At 43.2% G+C, this 20,607-nt stretch overlaps 2 protein-coding genes across 4 annotated transcripts in view; one reads left to right on the top strand and one right to left on the bottom strand.

Moving 5' to 3' along the window:
* Nucleotides 1-7,422, bottom strand: part of NUSAP1 (nucleolar and spindle associated protein 1) — a 32,713-nt gene extending 25,291 nt beyond the window's left edge. Inside the window, exons 1-2 of one of the 3 annotated variants that reach the window (XM_039536213.1) lie at nt 7,207-7,422; nt 974-1,039 (exon numbers count right to left, since the gene is read on the bottom strand). In XM_039536213.1, coding sequence (XP_039392147.1) covers nt 974-1,039; nt 7,207-7,221 — 81 coding nt within the window. In that variant the 5' untranslated portion in view covers nt 7,222-7,422. Of the gene's footprint in view, nt 1-973; nt 1,040-3,339; nt 3,410-6,953; nt 7,144-7,206 lie in introns of those variants that run through there. The other 2 variants (XM_039536211.1, XM_039536212.1) reach the window with 2 other exon arrangements.
* Nucleotides 7,423-7,489: 67 nt separating this feature from the next.
* Nucleotides 7,490-19,289, top strand: OIP5 (Opa interacting protein 5). The gene is made up of 5 exons (XM_039536217.1): nt 7,490-7,858; nt 8,856-8,922; nt 10,344-10,466; nt 11,955-12,036; nt 17,148-19,289. The coding sequence occupies exons 1-5, from the start codon at nt 7,552-7,554 to the stop codon at nt 17,304-17,306; spliced, it is 738 nt and encodes a 245-aa protein (XP_039392151.1). The 5' UTR covers nt 7,490-7,551; the 3' UTR covers nt 17,307-19,289.
* The last annotated feature ends 1,318 nt before the right edge of the window (nt 19,290-20,607 follow it).

The following is a 20,607-nucleotide window of genomic DNA, read 5'->3' as shown; positions in this document are numbered from 1 at the left end:
AAAAAAAACAACTAAATAAACTTTCTGTCTGGGATATCCTTTGGTTATAGCATCCTGAGGAGTAACTTGTAAATGTAGTAGGCACAAAATGGCTAGACAAAATAGGATTAGACATTCATAGAGGTGAGAACCTCCAGTTAGAGAATATAAAAAGGTAGATAGGATAAACAAACAAAAAAAGGAAGGGACACTCCCTCCCCCCCCAACTGCCTAGGTTTAGCAAAAGGCTTCCCATACAAGCTGGTTTATTCCATATAATAATTGTCTTTATGGGGTTTCTTATACCTTCCTCTGAAGCATCAAGTATTGACCACTATCAGAGAGGATAGATTCAATGGACTACTGATCTGGCATAGCATTCCCTGTTTGTAGGCTATCCTGGGAAAGCATTATTTGCAGAAGCAGCACAGGTGTTCCCTGGTGGTGGGTTCAAACCTTCACAGCTCGTGTTTAAAATATTGAAATCTAGGTTGTCATTAGGCTTGGTTCAGCTCCTGAAGATGATCTTCTCTCAAAGGACACAATGGAGAATTTTGTACATTTCCCATTGCTCATGTCTGGAGCTGAACAGATCAGAGCAAAGTAGAACATGAGCATATCAGTTTCCATTTGACCACATTTTAATTCACACTAAAGATAAATCTGTTTAGGTACTGGAGCACAAGTTTTAACTCCAAATTGTTTTGTCACAATTCCATTACTAGGATGGACACTGGCCTGGTCATATATGGAACCATTTCTAAACTAAATACCAAAAATGTCAATTTCCAGCAGTAGGTGAACACATTAAGCATGATGCACTGATTTTAAGTAAAAACTTCAATTTATATTACCATGCGCACTACATGAAAAGCACTTTTCATTAAATGCAGTGCGCTGCAATTATCAAAAAAGGAGCAACTTTCTTAGAAAGAATGGTTCTGCATATTGTCTTTCATAAGATTATAAGAAGTCAGCAGACATCTGTTCTTACCTTACTTCCATTTTCTTGTTTTGGCTCATGAAAGTGCTGCTTCAGAGCTTTCAGCAATTTGTCTGCCTGCAGAGGAGTCAAGAGTATAAAATGTGACCCAAAGAAGACACTAGTCCATTACATAAAATGTTGCATAAGCCAACCCTGTATACCAACCAATTCAGCACAGCACTTAAGCATCTGTATAAGTCCATTTCTATTCAGAAAAACACATGTTTAAGGGTATGTCTTTTGGCAACATGTAGAGTACCTACCTGCCCAGCTTTCCAGCACAAGTATAAATAAGCAGTGTAGCTGGTGAGGCATGGCTTAGGCAAGTAGAGTAAAAGACATGTCTGTGGGGAGGTGGGTCTGTCTGCACAGACTAGCCTACACACTGCTGGCCCAAGCCGTGCCTCCCCGTCTACACTGCTGTTTTTATCAGTGCAGTGTCCTGCTACTGGAACCTTTTCCCTCTGCAGGAAAAGGCTCCCACAGCAGGGGTGTGGTGGGGAAACCTCTGCCAGCTCCCTGCTGCTACAACTCTTCCTTGCCACAGGAAAACACTATGGAAGCTATAAAAGGCTCTGGCAGGAGGGAGGCAGCAGGGAAAGACAGACTTTTCCCGCTTCCTTCCCCCTGCTAGAACTTTTCCTTGCCGCATTGAAAGGTTCCAGTGGCAAGGAACTGCTGAAGCCTTTTCTTGCTGTCTCCCCTCTGCCAGGGCATTTCACTGCAGCATGTAGCTACATGTACACTACACACTGTTGCCAGTGGCGTGTAATGTAGACATAGCCTAATTTTAAGAAGGTACTTGAGTCTCATTAAAATCAATGGGACTTCAGATGTGCTTAAGTACTTTGCTGAATAGCTCACTTGCTTCATTGGAGTGGAGATATAGCTTTTCCTGACCAGAGATCTTACAATCCATTCGTTTTCCAGAGAAGCCAGTTTTAGGACAAGGTATTTTGACTCATCTAGTTAAACACAACCCAATTAAAACTTGTATCTAATTTCTGCAACAGTATCACTTACTTTGAGCCATGCTCACATGCAGATCATACTTTCCTAAGTAAATAATGCCAATAGGGAAAACACTCAATACAAAAAATTGCATAATGGAGTTTTTAAGCTGCTTAATGGCAATTTTCCAATGACCTAAACGGAAAAAATCAGCATAATACCAAAGTTTATCTCCTCCCTTATGTAAAAGTTCTTATTGAATGAATGTTAAGGATCAACCATTGATTTATATAGTTCTAAATCTGAAAAACATGGCAATGTGCTACTTTTGCAGCACTGTAAATGAGAACATTAGTACTGCCATAATAATTTTATTTCGTTTGTTTTAACCTCTGAAAATTAGTTTAATTAAGTTTAATTAACCCTAACCCAAATTATTTTATTTTATTTTAGGCAACTTGGCAGGTGAAGTCTCAGCCCAACACAAATTTGAAGACATTATGGCTCAAAGAAAACTATAAGCAACTTGAAAGCAGTAGCTATGCATAGTATATCCTGTAGCCTTTTAAAAGCCCTTGCAGATTTTATACATATACCAATTTTTTTTTTCAAAGTCAAGGGTGCTCATCCCAGTTGGAGATGAAAGGGTCAAATTCAACTTTGATTTGGCATGACTTCTTTTTTGCTCTAAATACACAGCTAGTTTAGCATTTTAAAAAATAACATTAGTTCCAAACACATTATAGGAACAGCTTATTCTCTATTCCTTATTGGGTGTATAATGAGACAATCAAGTGATTGGTAGAAGCTTTCCAAGATATTAAACGGAGTTTGAAGTTTTTAGGAGATTCCAAAGTAAAGAGAAAGCTTTGGAAAAGTTTTGAGGAATTTTTGAAAGGAGTGACTATTTTCAGTCCAACACCATGTTTAAAGTCATTGTGAAGCCATTCATTCTAGCAAAGGTGCCAGAAGTCAGTGCAAGTTTCTCAGAATGTAAAAAGTTGATAAAATTAAGGCTGTTAAAATGCACCACCAGTTACATTTTAAACACTTATACTTCTTCCATACCACCCACTTTGTAATCTTAGACCCTATCTTGACAGGCAAAAATGCTGTGGTTTTTCCATTGTGTTAAACCTTACAGATAAGGCAACTTTTTTTAAGTTTGCATCAGATAATACTGCAAAGAAGTTAGCTTGAAGATGTGCTCAGCCCAGAGATAAAAACCAAGAACTGGGTACACACTGTAAGTTTCTGGGAACAGGAAATTAAAGTACCTGTTGTTTAAAATCTTGTACAGACACGCTCTCTCAAACCACCACAAAACAGCAACAATTCAGTGATTTTAAGAACAGGACAATTTTACGTACAAGCCTGATATGACAACAATTTAATTTAAATAAATAGTCAAGAGTGAAACTTGCTTGGTTTGTTGCCATGAAAAACTGAAGTAAGCTTCTGGTCTCTTTTTGGTCACAAAAGGCAGTTTACTCCAGTGTCTTCCTGGGTAGCATTCTTACCAAGCATTCCCTTCCTCAATACCTTCTCCCACTTTTTCTTTGTCTAAAATAATAGTTGCAAAATGAAATACTGCAAGGGTTCTCAAATGTGATTACTGTACAAATACAGATTTTGATACACAAATGGTCTAATGGATCATTTTCTCTCATGTGCAGTCACCGTAATATCCGTGAGGCACCTATAGCACTTACTGCATAGGAAAGTAATATTAGGAAAGTATTAATTTTGTTTATTTCTTTTAATGCAATTTAGTAAATGAAAACAAGGCAAATCAGCATCATGAGAACAATGCAGCCTCCATGGATTACAATTTAAGAACTGATGTATATTGTATTTAACTTTGGGGATGGGTTATTGTCACAGATCTGATTGAGCGCTCCCTGCTGGCGACTCACCAGGTTGCTGTGAAGGGACCCAACTGCTGAATCCTCAGGTGTTTTTAACTCTATTAAGACTCCTGGTAGCTTTACAATTGTTATCATAGAGAGCTCCTGTGTCAATGTATATCAAGCTATGCACTGGAGCAGAAAGAAAGACTCCGGATGGGCCCAATGGCCTCTGACCCCAGTCCGCAGAATACCCTGGAGTAGTAAGGAAATGGAGGCAGTGAAATGCATATAGAGTTTGCTTGTGTATAGTTCTGTGCATTCCTCATGTGCTTAGGTAACAAGCAATAATGTGGTATAATTATGTGCAAAGCATCTCTGTGCTATATTCTCCACTTACAATGTGGCCCCTTGAAGAAGGAAACTAGAAAGCTCACTCTTTTGGGTGGAGTTCTGGGAGAGGCTTTGTTTAGGGGAGTCCAGGAGTCACCAGGGTTTCAGGAACTGGGCAGAGGGACCATGTGGTCACAGCTCTGAGGATGAGGTAATAGAGGATCCAGACCACAAGACGGGGCAGTGACTGGACTGGACTCTAGGTAAGATAGATATGTGTGTGAACTGTTGTTTCAGAATCCTTTTTTTCTCTAATGCTTTGTTCCTAGTAGTAAATACTACTTTTGCTTTAAGAAGGGTGTGTAGGTCACTATATGCCACTGATCACAGACTCCTGAAAGGAAGGCAGCAGATGACTGAATTCAATTGAACCAGCATAATACATGGTGGATATGTGGGGTATCATAGCCTAGGTCCCACTTAAAAGTAGAAGAATTGTGAAATTGGATACGTAAAGACCTGATACCTAAGCTAAGATGATGCACTCAGAGAGGCCAAAGAGGGGACAGAGGTGCAGCTAGCCCCGTAACCATGATGGTCCACATCATCTCTCCTTGTGTCTCTAGGGAAAGCCTCAGTGTACCTACGGCTTAGTCTACAGCTTTGAGCTGGTCCCCGATAGCTGCCAAGTTCTGTGCACTGTAGTTCCTACAGTGATGTTTTCCATGGAAGTCAGCTAGTGATGAGAATGTGTGCTTTCTGGATAAGCTTACCACCCACCACAAGGGGTCACTATCAACTGCAAAAAACCAACACACCCTGCATGTGCCTGATGTTATCTATCACATGACAGCAGACAGGTGGGAAGAAATCCTTCCCTCCAGATTACTTTGTGCCTTTGACAGCACCTTCTTTATAGCCAGAAACGCATCTGGCATTGTGTTGCAAGTTATTGACACGTAGGGGGTGGGAGGAATCAGAAATAGCAGAGCACAGAATTCTTTGAGGGGACTAGTGCTGTTCAACATATTCATGAATGAATGATCTGGAAAAAGGGGTAAATTGGGAGGTGGCAAAGTTTGCAGGTGATAAAAAAATTATTCAAGAGAGCTAAGTCCAAAGCAGACGGCAAAGAGTTACAAAGGGCTCTCGTAAAACTGGGTGACTGGGCAACAAAATGTCATATGAAATTCAATGTTGATAATTGCAAAGCAATGCATATTGGAAAATATAATCCCAACTAAATATACAAAATGATGGGGTCTAAATTAACTGTTACCGCTCAAGAAAGAGATCTTGGAGTTATTGTGGATAGTTCCCGGAAAACCATCCGCTCAATGTGCAGCGGCAATCAAAAAAACTAACAAGATGTTAGGAAACATTAGGAAAGGGATAGGCAATAAGTAGTAAATATCATGCCACTGTATAAATCCATGGTATGCCCATACCTTGAATACTGCAGGCAATTCTGGTTGCCCCATCTCAAAAAACACATATTAGAAATAGAAAAGGTACAGAGGAGGACAATAAAAATGATTAAGGATGTGGAACACCTTCCATATGAGAGATTAAAAAGGACTTTTCAGCTTGGAAAAGAGATGACTAAGAAGGGCTCTGATAGAGGTCTATGAATGGGGTGGAGAAAGCAAATAAGGAAGCTGTGGAAGTGTATAAAGGGAATTTGGATGTAGACATCTGAGTTTTCAAATCAGAATAGAGCAAGAGTCAGGCTAACTCTAACTATGCGAGACTTCAAGGCAGGGCCTGAGCAAGTGGGAAAAACTGTAAGAGATGCTGTTTTGACCTTGTGTTAGATAAGCCTGGAACACAGACTATAGCAAGAACTAGCAGAGAAAAGTAAAATATCAGGAAGGAATATATATGAACCAGACACGGTTGTTGATCATTATTGTATGTAACAAAAGGTATAAATGCTTGCCCTAATTGTTTATCTGGCAGAGACCTGCCTAGGAAGGGGGAATCCCTGTCCATGCGCACTCTCCCCCTTGCAATTGCTTGAGAATAAACTGTTCCTGACAAGTTGCAAACAACCTAAGAGTGAGGACTGTGTTTTCCTTCCACAAAGTGTTATTTACCCATTCACATAACAAAAGAACCAGTGGTCAGCCTATTAAATTAACAGGCACCACTTTTAAAGTAATATAAGGAAGTACTGCTTCACACAAAGCACAGTCAACCTGTGGAACTTGTCAGCAGGGGATGTTGTGAAGACCAAAAGTATAACTGGGTTAAAAAAATAGATATATTAATGGAGGATAGGTCCATCAATGGTTATTAGCCAAGATGGGCAAGGAGACAACCCCATGCACTGATTGTCCCTAGCCTCTGCCTAGTTGGCCCAGCCAGGGGATGGAGCACTTGAGAATAGCCTTGTTCTGCTCATTCCCTCTGAAGCACCTGGCATTAGCCACTGACAGGATACTCGGCTGTTGGACTAACCCAGCATGGCCACCCTTATGTCCTAGAGGTTCACATGGAAGCTTAGGGGCTGTGGTCCCACCTCTGCGCCCTGTAAACCCACGTTTAATAGGGATCAGACTGTAAGTTGGTCGCCTCCACACATAGCGGTGACCTGTGCACCCTGTGTCCCCACGGCGCTCGCTGCAGCCGCACAGAGAACTGGAGCACTGCTAGGGCAGGGACCCAGGCGTCAGCCGCGCCCGCTCCGCCACCCTTAACCCAGGTCCCCGCTCACACCTTTGCTCGGCAGTCTCAGCCCCCGCTCAGGAAGCAGAGTCCTGGCCCAGTCCCCGGTGCCATTCCCTCTCCCTGGGTACCCCCATCTCCCTTCCCAGCGGCTGGGGGGACTCTCCCCGGCCGGGGCGCCATCCCCTCACCTTCAGGTTGGCCCGGAGGCCGACAGCCTTGGCCACCTGCTGTAGCTCGCTGTATTTGAGCGACTCCAGCTGCGACAGCGAAGGCAGCTCCATGGCGGCAGAACTATGGCAACGACCGGTCTGTGAGCGCGGCCCGCGGTAACCGCCGCGCCCGTGCTTCGAATCTCGCGCTCAACTGACGCCAAACTAATTCGTCCCACCCCCCACCATTCGAACTCACCCTTCGCGCCCTGTAATTGGCTGAGCCACTTACCAGCAGATGGACCATGAGACACAGCGACAGCCAATGGCATCCTGGGGAACGGGATTTGTTTTGTTTAAACACGATTGGCACATGTAAACAGTCTATCAAATTAAAGCCCCGCCCTATCTCAAAGTATCATTATCTGATTGGGAAGGAGAATGATTGGTATCCCCGCTCATCCAATGGCCGGAGGAAGTTATTTCCCTGTTGCGAGCACTCGGTGAAGTGATTGCTTGTATTCCGCCCAATCGGAGCGCAGAGCTATAGGTTGTACTCCAATTGGAATAGCGAGGGGGCGGGCGTTGGGTTCGAATCCGGGCGGGAGCGGGAGGTCAGGCACCGCGAGAGCAGAAGATGGCCGTGCGGAGGTGCATCCAGCAGTTGTTCCAGGAGCCTCAGCTTGACGGCGCCATCACCTTCGAGCGGCCGGGCCCTGTTCTGCGGAGCTGGGGCCGCCCCCCGCGGGAGGACGTGGGCACGCCGCGCGGCGCGGGGCCCCAGCGGGAGCCGAACAGCCCGGGTGGCGGGACGCTGCTGCGCCGAGGGCTCCGGCTGGAGGAGTGCGCCCTCTTCCACTGCCGGGGCTGCCGCGCCGTGCTGGGCGACTCGCTGCACCTCTGCGCCCAAGAGGACCGTTGCCTGCGGGTCCTCGTCTGCTTCAGTGAGTCCCCGGAGCGCCAGACTCTGTGCCTGAGCTGCGACTGGACGGAGCCTGGGCCTGGATTCACCAGCGCTCCCTTGGCCTGGTTGCCTGTGGGCGCCCCGGGTCAGCCCCGGGGGCTGGGCTGGGCAGGGCAGGGCTACCTGGCACGGGCGCTGACGTGAGCCTGCGGGGAGGGATGCGGCTGCTGCGGTTGTGGTCCTCAGTGATCTAACTGCGGGCCTAGCATCCCCTCCGTGGAGAGCAGCGTAACCAGGGGGTTATCCCTGCCCGAGTGAGCGGGTCTTGCAGCGCCTTGTTTCCTATGGGCCACCAGATGGCCCTAATGCGTGCTCGGAAAGCACGAAATGTTGGGAGACTTCATAAAACGTGGCATCAGTTTCGGTTCTGCTCTGAAGTGACATTAAAACAGTAACTCTCTCTCAGCTCTACTCAGTTTGCAAGGGAAACAGCAGTCCTGTAAACTCAGTCGGGACCTATGTGGCTGTAAAGCTGCCCCCTTCCCCTCACGTTGCCACTGCCCAGCGACTGTTAATTTCATTCCCACTGAGATCTGCCCCACTGTCTGCCAGCTGTGAGCTGTCCCTTCCCTTTTCCTCGTGCTCCATTACAGGATATTCCCACTAAAGTGGAATTTGCATGCGTCTTTAAATAGACCCGTTTTTGTGCTAGGGGCTGGCACCAGCAAAAAGTCAGTATTCTATTATGCTTATACAAATTAAAAATTACAAAACATATTTGAATCTGGGATTCAGTCACATAGTCTGAATAACAGCATTGGAGGATTTTAATTTTCTATGAATGCAAACATTTAAGTCAACACAAATGTTAAAAAAAATCTAGGATTAAAATGTTTTTTCTGTTAAAATAAATATAGAACAAAAATGAATCCTTCCAAGCCTAAAGATAGAAAGTTCACAACCTTAGTGTTGGGGACAAATAAAAATATTGGTGAATGATCAGTGGCGTATGACTATCTATGGGTTTATCTTCTCAGAAGTCACAAATGATGTTGTTTTGGACGATTCTTTAATGGTCGGTATTGAAGGACCCCTTCTAGGATGGTAGGTATCTCAGATGTTGCTTTTTTGCTTTTGGTATTAGTTCTCAATTTGAGATGCTCACAAAGCAGAGCAGAAAGGCATTAATGTGTTGCTTCTGAATTTTAGAAATGTTTGTGCTAGAAGAAAATAAGTTTCTAAAATCCCTCCAGCTCCCTCCTAGAGATGTCTCATAGAATTGACAAATAATCTAGTTTGGTTTTGGACCTGTCCACTGCTTTTTCAACTGAGAAAGCCTTTGTAAATAGATAGCCTATATTCACCCCCACCCCCCCAATAAAACTAAGCTTTTGCCCTATTTACCCTCGAGATGGAAGGTAAATCAAAAAAGGATGCAATATCTATCCCAAAAAAATAACGGTTTATATATCTGTTAAGATGGAAAGTCTTTTTATATTCTTTAATAGTGAAAGTGAATAAGTTTTGCTGGTAATGAATTAAACAATCAGAAGTTGGTTCACCTAGATATGATGATGCTTTTTCTTTACCTATTATGGGGTGAATCTAATGGGAGGGAAATAATTTGAGTTCATCAAAACTCCGCAGAAAGGGAAGTGGCTAGAGGAGAGTATCTTTGTCAAGCATGGTTTACAGTGTTTTTATTAGACTTCACTGAAGAAAATAAGAAACTGAGTTTGAATCAGGGGTTGCTACTTTCAAAGTAGAGTAGCTGCAGTTGCTTGAGCTGCCCTCAAATTTGAGGAGGCAGCCCTGTATCTGTATTGTGCTTGATTCATATTTGGAAGGTTTGTCACAATTATAAGGGTTAGAAACTTTTTAAAGGCAAGTTTGTATTCTGCGGAAGGTGATGGCACTTACTTTCTGCTCCCCATGGGGAAGTGAATTTTTCATAGGCATCTTGTAATTCTTACCTGTTAAGTTAGGTACTGTATTTGCATATCCCAAACCACTCTTAGGGCCGTTTTTAGCTTTTCTACTCTAGTGGGGTAGGAGGGACAGGACAAAAAGGAAAACTTAATGTTGTATAGCTAATGAGTTGATGATGTTATGGTTTCACATACCTCAGTTTCCTCTGTGCATCATTGTATTTTTTTGTTTTCATTTTTAAGTCTGCCTGAAATAATTTTCACTTTAAAATTCATAGATGTGTTTCAGTAGCAGCAGGGTATCCTGAACTGACCTTTTAAGTTAGATTTCAGTTTCCATATTTTAACCTCAGCTTCTGGGGTTTTCCAAACTTTTGAGTGGGTAACAGTCTTTGTATTAAAGGCAATCTTGTAGACAGCCTAGCCCACTACTTTGTCACAGAGGTTATGGGACTCCTATTATAGTGCTTGCTTATATGGAGAAGTAATACTACATTTATTGTTATGTGCTGATGGCACCAGTAAGCAGTGTTTGGACTACAGTTTGGAAACTTCTGCTCTACTGAAACCTTTTCTCTCTCTCTCTCTCTCTTTCAGTGCTTACTATGCATTGTACTGTCATTCGTGTGGATTAATGGTGGGCTTCAGCCTCTATTCTGCCTTTGCTGCCCTGGTTCATCTGCGAGGCCTCTTTTGTCTTTTCAAGGACAACATCCTCTGGTTAGTACACACCAATATGATGGAGAATGACGAGTTAGAAATTAAGTCCAGAGCAGAACTCTTCATGGAAAGGGAAGAATACCAATATAAGGAATAATATTTTGATCTGTATAAATCAAGAATAGCAAATGCAGGTTGGTGATATTTCCTGCTGCCAGTGAGAACTGATAATATCAAAGCAAACCCTGAACTGCTTGTTCGTAGTTTCTCTTTCTGGTAGTAAATGCAGATCAATCAAAACCTGTGTGAATTCTAGTAATAAAAATGCTTCCTGTGGAAGTCCTTACTTTGTCCATAAATAGCAAAATCCTCAGCTTTCAGTCTACTCTACATTTTTTTTAATGTAGTGCTGAGACGCTTATAAGAAGGTACATTAAATTTGTCTTCTACAAATATTCCAATATCATTACAAGCCTTTTTGTTCAGAATGGCACGGCTAAGTTTTATAATGTATTGATTAATGTACATTATATTACTCTGTCTTATACCACCATTAGAATGTAGCCACTGTGGTGCAACCTCCACCTCCAGCATCTATGTAAATTCTTAACTTGGAGAAATTATTTTGCCCTTGCTTTCTATTGCAAGGGTAATAGAAGTAGAGAGAATGCAACTTTCCAAATTAATACATCTCAGCTAATACAGCTGTACTGCTTGAAGACTATTTCTAGCCAGCTTAGTCATAAACACTGTTTTGTTCCTCACAATACAGAAATACACCTCTACCCTGATATATCGGGTCGCGTTCTAACACGAATTCGGATATAACACGGTAAAGCAGCGGGGAGCCCGAGGCCTTTAAAGCGCCACCCGAGCCCTGCTGCTTTACCGCATTATATTCGAATTCGTGTGGAGCCCTGGGGCCCTTAAATCACCGCCCAAGCCCCATTGCCAGAGCTCTGGCAGTGATTTAAAGGGACCAGGGCTTTAAGCTGGATCACCGGGCCCTTTAAATCCCTGCCGGGGCTCTGGCAGCCAGGCTCGGGCAGGGATTTAAAGGGCCTGGGGGTCCCCACAGCGTCTGGAGCCCTGGGCCCTTTAAATCACCACCAGGGAAGCTGGTCCAGTCCAGTACACGTACCGGACCAAACCCAATATAACACACTCACCTATAAGGCGGTGAGATTTTTTTGGCTCCCGAGGACCGCGTTATATCAGGTAGCGGTGTATATCACAATTGTATATCACTTAACTAGAATTGAGTCAAACTTACTAATTGTTAGAATAGCATGCTGGTTGTCAAGTAAAAGTGATCTTTTTAGACTGAGGGTCTATCTGTGGCAGCTATAAATTGTAGTTGGTGAATGAGAGATCAAACAATTGAGGAAAATGAAAGCTTTATTCTATTTTAATATTTATTTATCACATTGACTATTTTTGGTCATAGTTTGGCACCTGCATTAGTTTCTACATAAACTACCTTTTTATACAATGAATGTTTCTCTGGTTTTTATTACTATTCTCTCTTTTTTGACTTTTGTTTTTCAGTTATCGCTTAAAAACTAAAGCCATGATAGAGGCCTCTGAGATGAACTTTCCTGCTTTGAGCCTAAAGGAACACCTGGGAAAAGTAAAGTTGCTTTGTGATTTTGTGTGTTTTAAAACGGGTGAAATGCAAATTTCATACAAATTAAGTTTTCAGCACCACCGCAAAATACACTAAACTATTAGAACAGTCATGCTTAATAATCCCATGAACAAATGGATGTGCATGTTCTTCTGGCACAGGACAGCAACGTATCTTTAAAGGGGATTAAAGGAACACAAGCAGGTTTAATTTAACCTATAGTTCTTGTCTGTGTCAACATCCTGTTATTGAAATTCATTTTTCTTCAATTTATTCTTCACCACTGACATTTACCTTCTGCATCAAACTTAGGATGGACAACAATTAGTCACAGTCTTATCTAATTGACTTCTATGTTCTCATATATTACAACGTTTGGGCTGTGCTAAATGTAGAAGAATGCTGCTACTCTAAAATTTGATTCTACTGTCTTTCAGTTTCTGGGGATACTTCTATTTAAATCCTTTAACTGCTTTTACAGTACCTATATTTTAGGCCTATATTAGTTTGAATATCGCATTTTCTTCAACATTTATTCTTCCTAAGTTGTAAACCACTTCTGCTTTTGTTTTTGTCTTTGTTTTCTGGTCTGAATATGAAATTGGGCCTGATATGTTTTCTGAAGACTTCTCTCCTCCTACAAGTCCTCTTCAGGCCTTTCTGGGTACATCTACACAGCAACTAGATACCCCTGCAGCTGGCCCGGGCCAGTCAACTTGGGTTTGGGCTGCAGGGCTGTTTCATTGCTGTGTAGACTTCCAGGCTTGGGCTGGAGTCTGAGCTCGAGGACCATGCGAGGTGTGAGGGTCCCACAGCTCAGGGTGCAGCCTGAGCCTGGAAGTCTACACAACAGTGAAACAGCCTCATAGCCTGAGCCCCATGAGCAAGAGTTGGTTGGCCTGGTCCAGATGCAGGTGTCTAGTTGCTGTGGTAGCATTTGATCAGAAGTGCAAACAATGTTTTTGAAAGGTTTGCTTACAAGGGATGTTGCTAGAATGATCATAGGATTGAACTCTTTATGGAATGTTTGCCATTCATAAAATAATGATGTGTGCAGGACTCTGTTTACAGTGATAACCTGATGGTATCTCAGGTTGTCCTTCAAATAATTGTCCACACATATTCCGTTGGGGGGCATTCACTTGTGCGAGATCAGACACTGCTATTAAAAAGAATCCTTTATGACTGCATCTATATCCTGGATGTCTTATTGCCCTCTGTAGTTGGGGACAAAAAGGGTGGAGAAGTCTCAACCATCACTCAGTTCCTTCTTACCATCTGTGGCTGCAAGACAGAACCTCTTTTTAGTGTCTGCATCCTATGTGGCTTTAGCTTTAGTATTTCAATAGTTACTACTTATTCTGTAGGTTACTTTTACCCACTGGTTTTATTTAAAAAAAAACAAACAAACAAACAAACCCATATAATACCTTAAAATGCCTGACATCAAATCACCAGGGTTCAAAATGTGTCCCTCTTGTGATGCAGCAATGCCCATTATTGATGGATATTTCTAGGTGTCTAATTTGCCTAGCGGGGGGATATGTCTCGGAGTGCTGCTCTGTATTCCACTCTTTTTCTAAGTGCGCTTCAGCAGACAAGGGAGGCAAGGCTTAAGCTCTTCCTCCTGGAAAAGTTGATGTAAGCCTCATTGGATCGGCAGACCCCTGGCATAACTTCACCAATTAGGTCAGTCACAGGCCTCCAGAGGCCCAATGAGCCAAGACACCACTCTGAGCTCCTGGGCCACCTTTTAAGTTCTGTTCGTCCACTACATTCACATCTGCTTCCAAAATGATGCTTCAAGGAGAGCCACTCCTGGGATCAGGGCAGGTACCACCCCCTTTCCAAGCAGGAGACAGAGATCCTTTCCTAAGACTACTTCTATTAAAAGCTTGAAATCAGAGTCCTCCATATTGAAATCAGATTGATGGTTCCTTTTCAGCATAAGGACCTGTCAGCACTGAGTGCCCTATATGCAGTACTGGCCTCTTCAGTACAACTTCAGTGCTGGGCCTAAAACAAGGTCTCTTGGTGCTGTGGAGTCACCTCTTATTGAGAAACTTGGAAAGGTGATCACCAAATCCTCAACTTCTCACCCAAAGGTTCACTCCTTTTTGTCTTACTCAATGGAATACACCAGGCCTCTTCCTCTGAGCATCCCCTTTGACCCTCTGTGGGTAGCACAGTGGGAATTGGGCTGGGAGTCTGGGGATTAATCTCTGAAGGGTGTCAGGAAGTCATTGGGGTCCTGCAGTGAGCACTCCATTGGTATCCACCCATGTGCCATCCGTCCCACTGCTCTTACCAGGTCTGGCCATATTTGTCTCCTTCAACTGGGAAACCATATTCTAGGAAGTCTAAATCCTTCACAGTCTACAATGCCAGAGCTTTATCACCAAAGAAACAATTCCAACCTGCACAAGTACCTATCCTAGCCACAATTCATGAAAGTTGAGGAAGACTATAATGGAGACAACCATGCTCCTGAACAACCACTTTATGCCGTATCCTTGTGCTCCTCCAGATGAAGCAATTAATCCTCTATCTGTTGCCTCACTGGATGAGCTAAAAGTCTTCCAAGACCTGATGAGATGACTGGTGGAAATGCTGAATACCATGATATCCTGCAAACTTAATCTTCAAGGAGATGGGTTAAAATAAGTGCTGGACTGCTTAAACCGGCCAAGATAATTTGGCATACACATACCTCAGTTCCACTTACCTGGTATCCTCCTATCAGTTTTCTTGGAGGTATCAGCCATGAGATTTGAATATTATCAGCATCCTACTTTAGGCAATCTGATGGTATAGGCATTTCAAGTAAATCTAAACATCAAGGCCAGCTGAAATCTACCCCTCAAGAGACGGACCCCAAAAACGATCTCTGGTAGAAAAGTCTACCAGATGAGAATAGCAAATTACCAGGTGCTACTCAAAATATGATTATTTGATTTGGGTTCGGCTTTCCAACTTTCTCAATAAATTCTTGAAGGAGACCCAAGAGAATTCAAAATCTCTAATGGCAGAAGATCAGCTTATAGGCAGCCTTGTATTTTAAACAGCACTAGATATATCTGATATGGCAGCAAGAACTATGCCCACTGCTGTTACAATAAGAAGGTCCTCTTGGCTGCAAGCATCTGGGATCCTGAGGGAAGTCCAAGTTACCACTAAGGACCTCCCATTTGAGGGAAACTAGCTATTTAACAGTGGCACAGATGATCACTTCCCACTCAGAAAGACTTGTGAGTGATCCTGCAATCCTAGGGACTGGAACATACAGCCTCAAAGAGAGAGCAACAGAAGCATCAGCTGTTCTATGGTAATTTGTGTATCACAATATTATTCTCAGACTTTCAGCGCCCCCAAGAAAGAGGCAGAGACTTCACCTGGGCAAACCGCTGCCTCTTCTTCAGCTGCCTCACAGTCTAGGGCATCAAACAGAAATCAAATTGGCAACACTGTCAAGGGGCTGCCTGGACCACCTTCAGTTCCTTCTTTTTTCACCCCTGCCTGGCAACTGCCTTACTTCCAAGAAGCGTGGGTTAGAATAACCTCAGACTGATTGGTCCTCAAGATAATCATCAATGGGTATCACTTCCAATTTTAAACTGGTTCAATGCCCTCCTAATCCTCCTAGTCTCTCTTCAGGAACCCTTCCCATGCAGGAGTCTACCTCCTGCTTCAACGAGTTTCTCATATGACTGGGAGCAGTGGAGGAAATGCCCCCAGATTTCTGTGGTAAGAGCCTTTATTCCCATTGGGGTTAGGAAGTGAAGAAGAGGATGGGTCTCTATTTCCCTGTCTTTGATGTTTTAATGCTTTCATCTATCATTTCATGTTCCACATGCTTGCCCTAGATTCCGTAATACCCTCTTTGGATCCAATGATCTGTAGTTCTCAACTTCAGGATGCCTATTTTCACACTTAGATTTATTCAGCTCACAGAAAGTAGCTGAGATTCATAGGAGCATCTTAACAATACAGGGTTCCTACCCTTTGGCCTTTCCACCGCCCCATGAGTCTTCAAAGTTCTTACTATGGTGGCAGCTCATCTGAGAAGGCAAACAATCCAGGTATACATCTATTTAAACTGGCTCATTTGAGGGAAATCCCTATAGTAAGTGATCAGCTCTTTTCATGTCTTTTAAATCTTCATCTTGCTGGGCCTCACGGTCAGAGACAAATCCACACTAGCACCAACTCAAAGGATAGAGTTCATCATGGAAGTGATTAGATTTCACACTTGTAGGAGCATACCTCCCTCAGCAGAGATTCCAAACTATGACAGATATCAGACAGCTCCAAGCACTCCCCAAGACATGAGTGAGGACCTATCTACTTTGTATACTGTGTTGTAATTGAAATGTAGAGAAAACATCCAAAAATATTTAATACATTTCAGTTGGTATTCTATTGTTTAACAGTGTGATTAAAACTGTGATTAATCACAATTTTTTTGAGTTAATTACATGAGTTAACTGTGATTAATCAACAGCCCTATTATTTACCTTACAGTAACACAGCAGATTCCATGCCTTGCCCTCCTTCCCTGCTAATTCAGAGTCCTGTTATAGGATTCTTATTAGTGAAGGGTGGTTGAGGCTGCTCTCCCCTTTATGCCCTCTGTTGTAGGGGCGAGGGCACTCAAGGTGTAGGCACAGCTACAAAAAACACTGCTGTTAAAAATAATTTGATCTTTGGCACAGGCGCACCAACAGTGGAATCTGGACAACATGTCTCAAAGAACCACAGTTACTGTTGGGCAGTGGTCCCCAACCTTTTCGGCTGGTGGGTGCCAGCTGAAGGACCACTGCGGCGGTGGAGCACCCGCTGAAATGCCGCCGGCGACGTCTCTCGATGATGCCACTTGCCGTCGACAAGCGACGTCATCGAGAGGCGTCCCTGCCGAAATTCAGGAGCGACGCCTCTCGATGACGTCACTTGTCAACGGCAAGCGGCATCAGCGAGAGGCGTCCCCGCTGAAATGCCAGCGGGTGCTCTCCCAGGGACCAGGACACGGGTGCATTACCCGCGGGCACCGCGTTGGGGACCAGTGCTGTAGGGTATATAACTGTTCTTTACCTACCCTTAATTTTTTTTTCTTCTAGCTGAAAGAACAACTTGTGGGGGTCCATGTGCGCCTAGAGTTACTGATTAAGAAGATGGAAGAACTGAACCAACAGATCACCATGGCTGACAAGCAGGGCTATGCATCAAGGACAGTTGGCCTAAAGCTAGGGTTTGCAGGAATCAAGTCAAGCAATTAATATGCCGTCACAGAATATGGAGCCATTTGTGTATCATTGCAGGTTTCTTCACTGAGGTGAACAAAGTGGTTTGAAATCACCACCACCCTGAAAAATGTCAGAGAACGCTAATTTGCCACTTTGTTTTATGTGTGAAAAGCTTTTGCTGAAATATAGCTCAGACTGGTGAAGTGGACTGGATTTTTGAGGAGCAATAAACTGTTTCCTCCTTCTGAGACTTCAAAACAAATACCTCATCCTTGCAGCACTTCCACTCTTGGAGGTGTAATACAGCTTCTACTGTGGTTCTTCCTGAGCAATATATGGTTTAAAAAACAGCTGTTGGAAACTAAGATTTTAAGTTCCTGAGAGTGATTCAAAATATGCTACCATGTGATGTTACTCAAGATCAACCATTATACGATGTTCTTAGTGGGGGCTGAAACCCTGGTATCATCTCTTCATGTAGAGGAAATGTTCACAGGAGCTAGGCCTTGATCCAGATGTCTTCCTGTTGAGTCTTGAATGGGTTCTTTCTCTTGCTGTGAAATTTTTTTTTATTTATTTAGTATGTGTGAGAAAGAGTGAGAGGGCTCTTCTTCCTCCCTGGCTGTGGGGGTAGAAGCTTCTCTCTATACCTGGGAAGATGAAATGATCTTCCCTTTTTACTCCCCCTCCATAGAAGGCATACTTATGTTTTAAAGCCTCAATATGTTGGGAAATTATGCCTGAAATTTTGTATCAGGCATAGAGGGGAAAGTACTTACATGCTCATTTTAATTCCATTGATAAGTGATCCCCCCGCCCCCCTTACCTCCATGCCCTGAGCAAAAGACTACAATCAGTATTGGTTCTGGCCTGAGTTGCTGATCTCAGCAACCCTAGTACCTCATGCTTTTTCAGTTAGTGGTTTGTTTGATTTTTCTCAAATCTGAGCTATGTAGGGAAAATGCAAACTTCTAAATGAGAGAAGCGAGTCTGGGACTGCTGGAAAATAGCCCACTCCATGATACTAGAATGGTCTGGATCAGCAGCTATCACATAATAAATCATGTGGAGTTTTTTGGTTAATGATCATAGGAAGTCTTAAGTATCCATTCTGGTTATGCCAAATACTTGGCAATAACCTAGAATAGCAACACCTGTGTTTTGAGGTACTCAGACTGAAATATGAGAACTTAATATCTCCTAAACTAGTGCTAAATTCAAATCTTGTAAATTACTTACTGCATTTTTAAGCTGTATAATTGTGTACGCTCCACAACCATCACAAGTGCTGATACTCCAATATATCATAGCACTTTTCAATAGTAACAGAATTAGTAACTAAAGGTGAAGTTGAAAACTAGGTGTTTGATGTAAACGTGAGATTTTTGTATAAGTATTTTGTGTATCAACCGATTTGTTTGAGACCAGATAGGTGCAGTAATCTCTTTTATTGGACCAACTTCTGCTGGTGGAAGGTACAAGCTTTCAAGCTACACCGAGCTCTTCTTCAGCTCGGTGTAGCTTAAAAGCTTGTACCTTTCACCAGCAGAAGTTCATCTAATAATAAATAGCAAATACTTCAGAAGTCCTTATTTTTGTTAAAGGTCCAAAGTTACTGTATACTACTTCACTAGTGTAGGAATAAGGGAATTTCTTGGGTGTTGTTCAAGCAGTGGAGATGACCAAATTCTATTTTAAGGTCTAGGCTATACTACCAGTAATACATAGTTGATCTCCTTTTCATGTGAATAGACTACCCTTGATCTTTGGACAAGAGTATGATCTTAATATTGTAACTTCATTTTTCAGTTATTTGTTCAGCCTCTTAACTGTTGCATTCAGCATTAGTCTTGAAAAAATGCCTAACCGTGGGACCAGTTCTCTCCCCGCTTCTCCATTTCCCCTACGTCTTTCTCTTGTCCCCTCTATCTCTGCAGTAACTCCAGTTACCTTCCATGGGCTTTAGTCCTACCTCCTGTCTGCTAAGATTAAATAAATGGTTAATTTTTATAAAAAGTGCCATGTTTCAGAATCAGCACCCTAATAGGGGAGCAGGGGTATCGACACACTCACCCACTGTTTCATTGTTGTTAACTTGGAAGAAAAGTCTGTCGGTTACATTTTGTTCATGTATTCAGCACTATCTTTGCCACGGTTAGGGCTAGAATTTTTTTTTGTTTTTTTGAAAGCTGAAATTCAGCAGAATCTGATTATATTTTACAGCTCATGTAAATCAAACGGGCTTGATCTGATCTCTGGAGTCAGTCTAAATCCCCTTTCTCTTAGGCCAGTGGTTTTTAACCTTTTTTAAATTTATTTGCAGACCCCTAAATTTTTAATGGAGGTGTGGACCCCTTTTGAAAATCTTAGACATAGTCTGGGGACCCCCAGAGGTCTGCAGATCACAGGTTGAAAACCACTGTCTTAGGCCATGTCTACTCTGCAGCTGAAGAGCCATAGATGCTTCCTACATTGACAGAAGCGGGTTTCACTTAGGTGGATTTACTACATACCAAGAGGTGGTAGTTAGGTCAATGGAGGAATTCTTCTGCATGTACCCAGGGACTGGGAGCGGGGTGCGGGAGGTCAACCTAACAATAGTGCAAAAATTTTCACCGCCCTAATGTGACTTAGCTCAACCTAGCTAACTTTTCAGTGTAGAGCAGGTTACAGATACTAGCTCTTTGAGGCAGGGATAATCTGTTTGTTGTCTGTACAGCAGCAAGGGTGATGCTGTCCTGGTCCATGAGTAGGGCTCCTAGATGCTACAGTTAGTAAAATAGTGCACCGTTGCAATATTTTACTACTACTTCGAGTGATTACTCATGTGTATTCCCCAGTAGGTTTGTGTGCTCACCATGTGCACCAGTGTCGGGAGTTTTTCCCTTAGCAGTACCCCTACGGGGGGAGCACCACTGCGACCCCTGGAGTGGTGCCTCTATATTGCGCTATAAGGGGAACTGCGCACTCCCCCCACCCTCAGTTCCTTCTTGCCACCAGTGAAGGTAGTCAGAACTTCGTGCTCCAGCCTTGCTGCAGCTTTTTTTCTCCAGTTAGTCATCTGGGCTCAGGGCATGCCCCGTGCCCCAGGCTTCTCAAGTCATGCGACTCCTGTCGCAGTTCTATGCCAAGAAGCAACCTGCACACTCAGTGTCTCCGTTGCTTGGGCAAGACCCACGTAAGTGAACACTCTAGGATCTGCACATCATTCAAGCCCCGAACTAAGAAAGAGAGGGATATTAGACTTCGTGCTCTCCTAATGGAATCAGCGCTGGCCTCAGCAGCAGCACGCTGAACGGACTCGGCGCCCAGCACTGCGTCTCTGGTACGGAGT

This window comes from Mauremys reevesii, linkage group 4 (assembly GCF_016161935.1).
Source record: "Mauremys reevesii isolate NIE-2019 linkage group 4, ASM1616193v1, whole genome shotgun sequence".
NCBI lineage: Eukaryota > Metazoa > Chordata > Testudines > Geoemydidae > Mauremys > Mauremys reevesii.
Note: the sequence above shows the minus strand (reverse complement) of the source record. Positions and strands in the feature narration are given on the sequence as shown.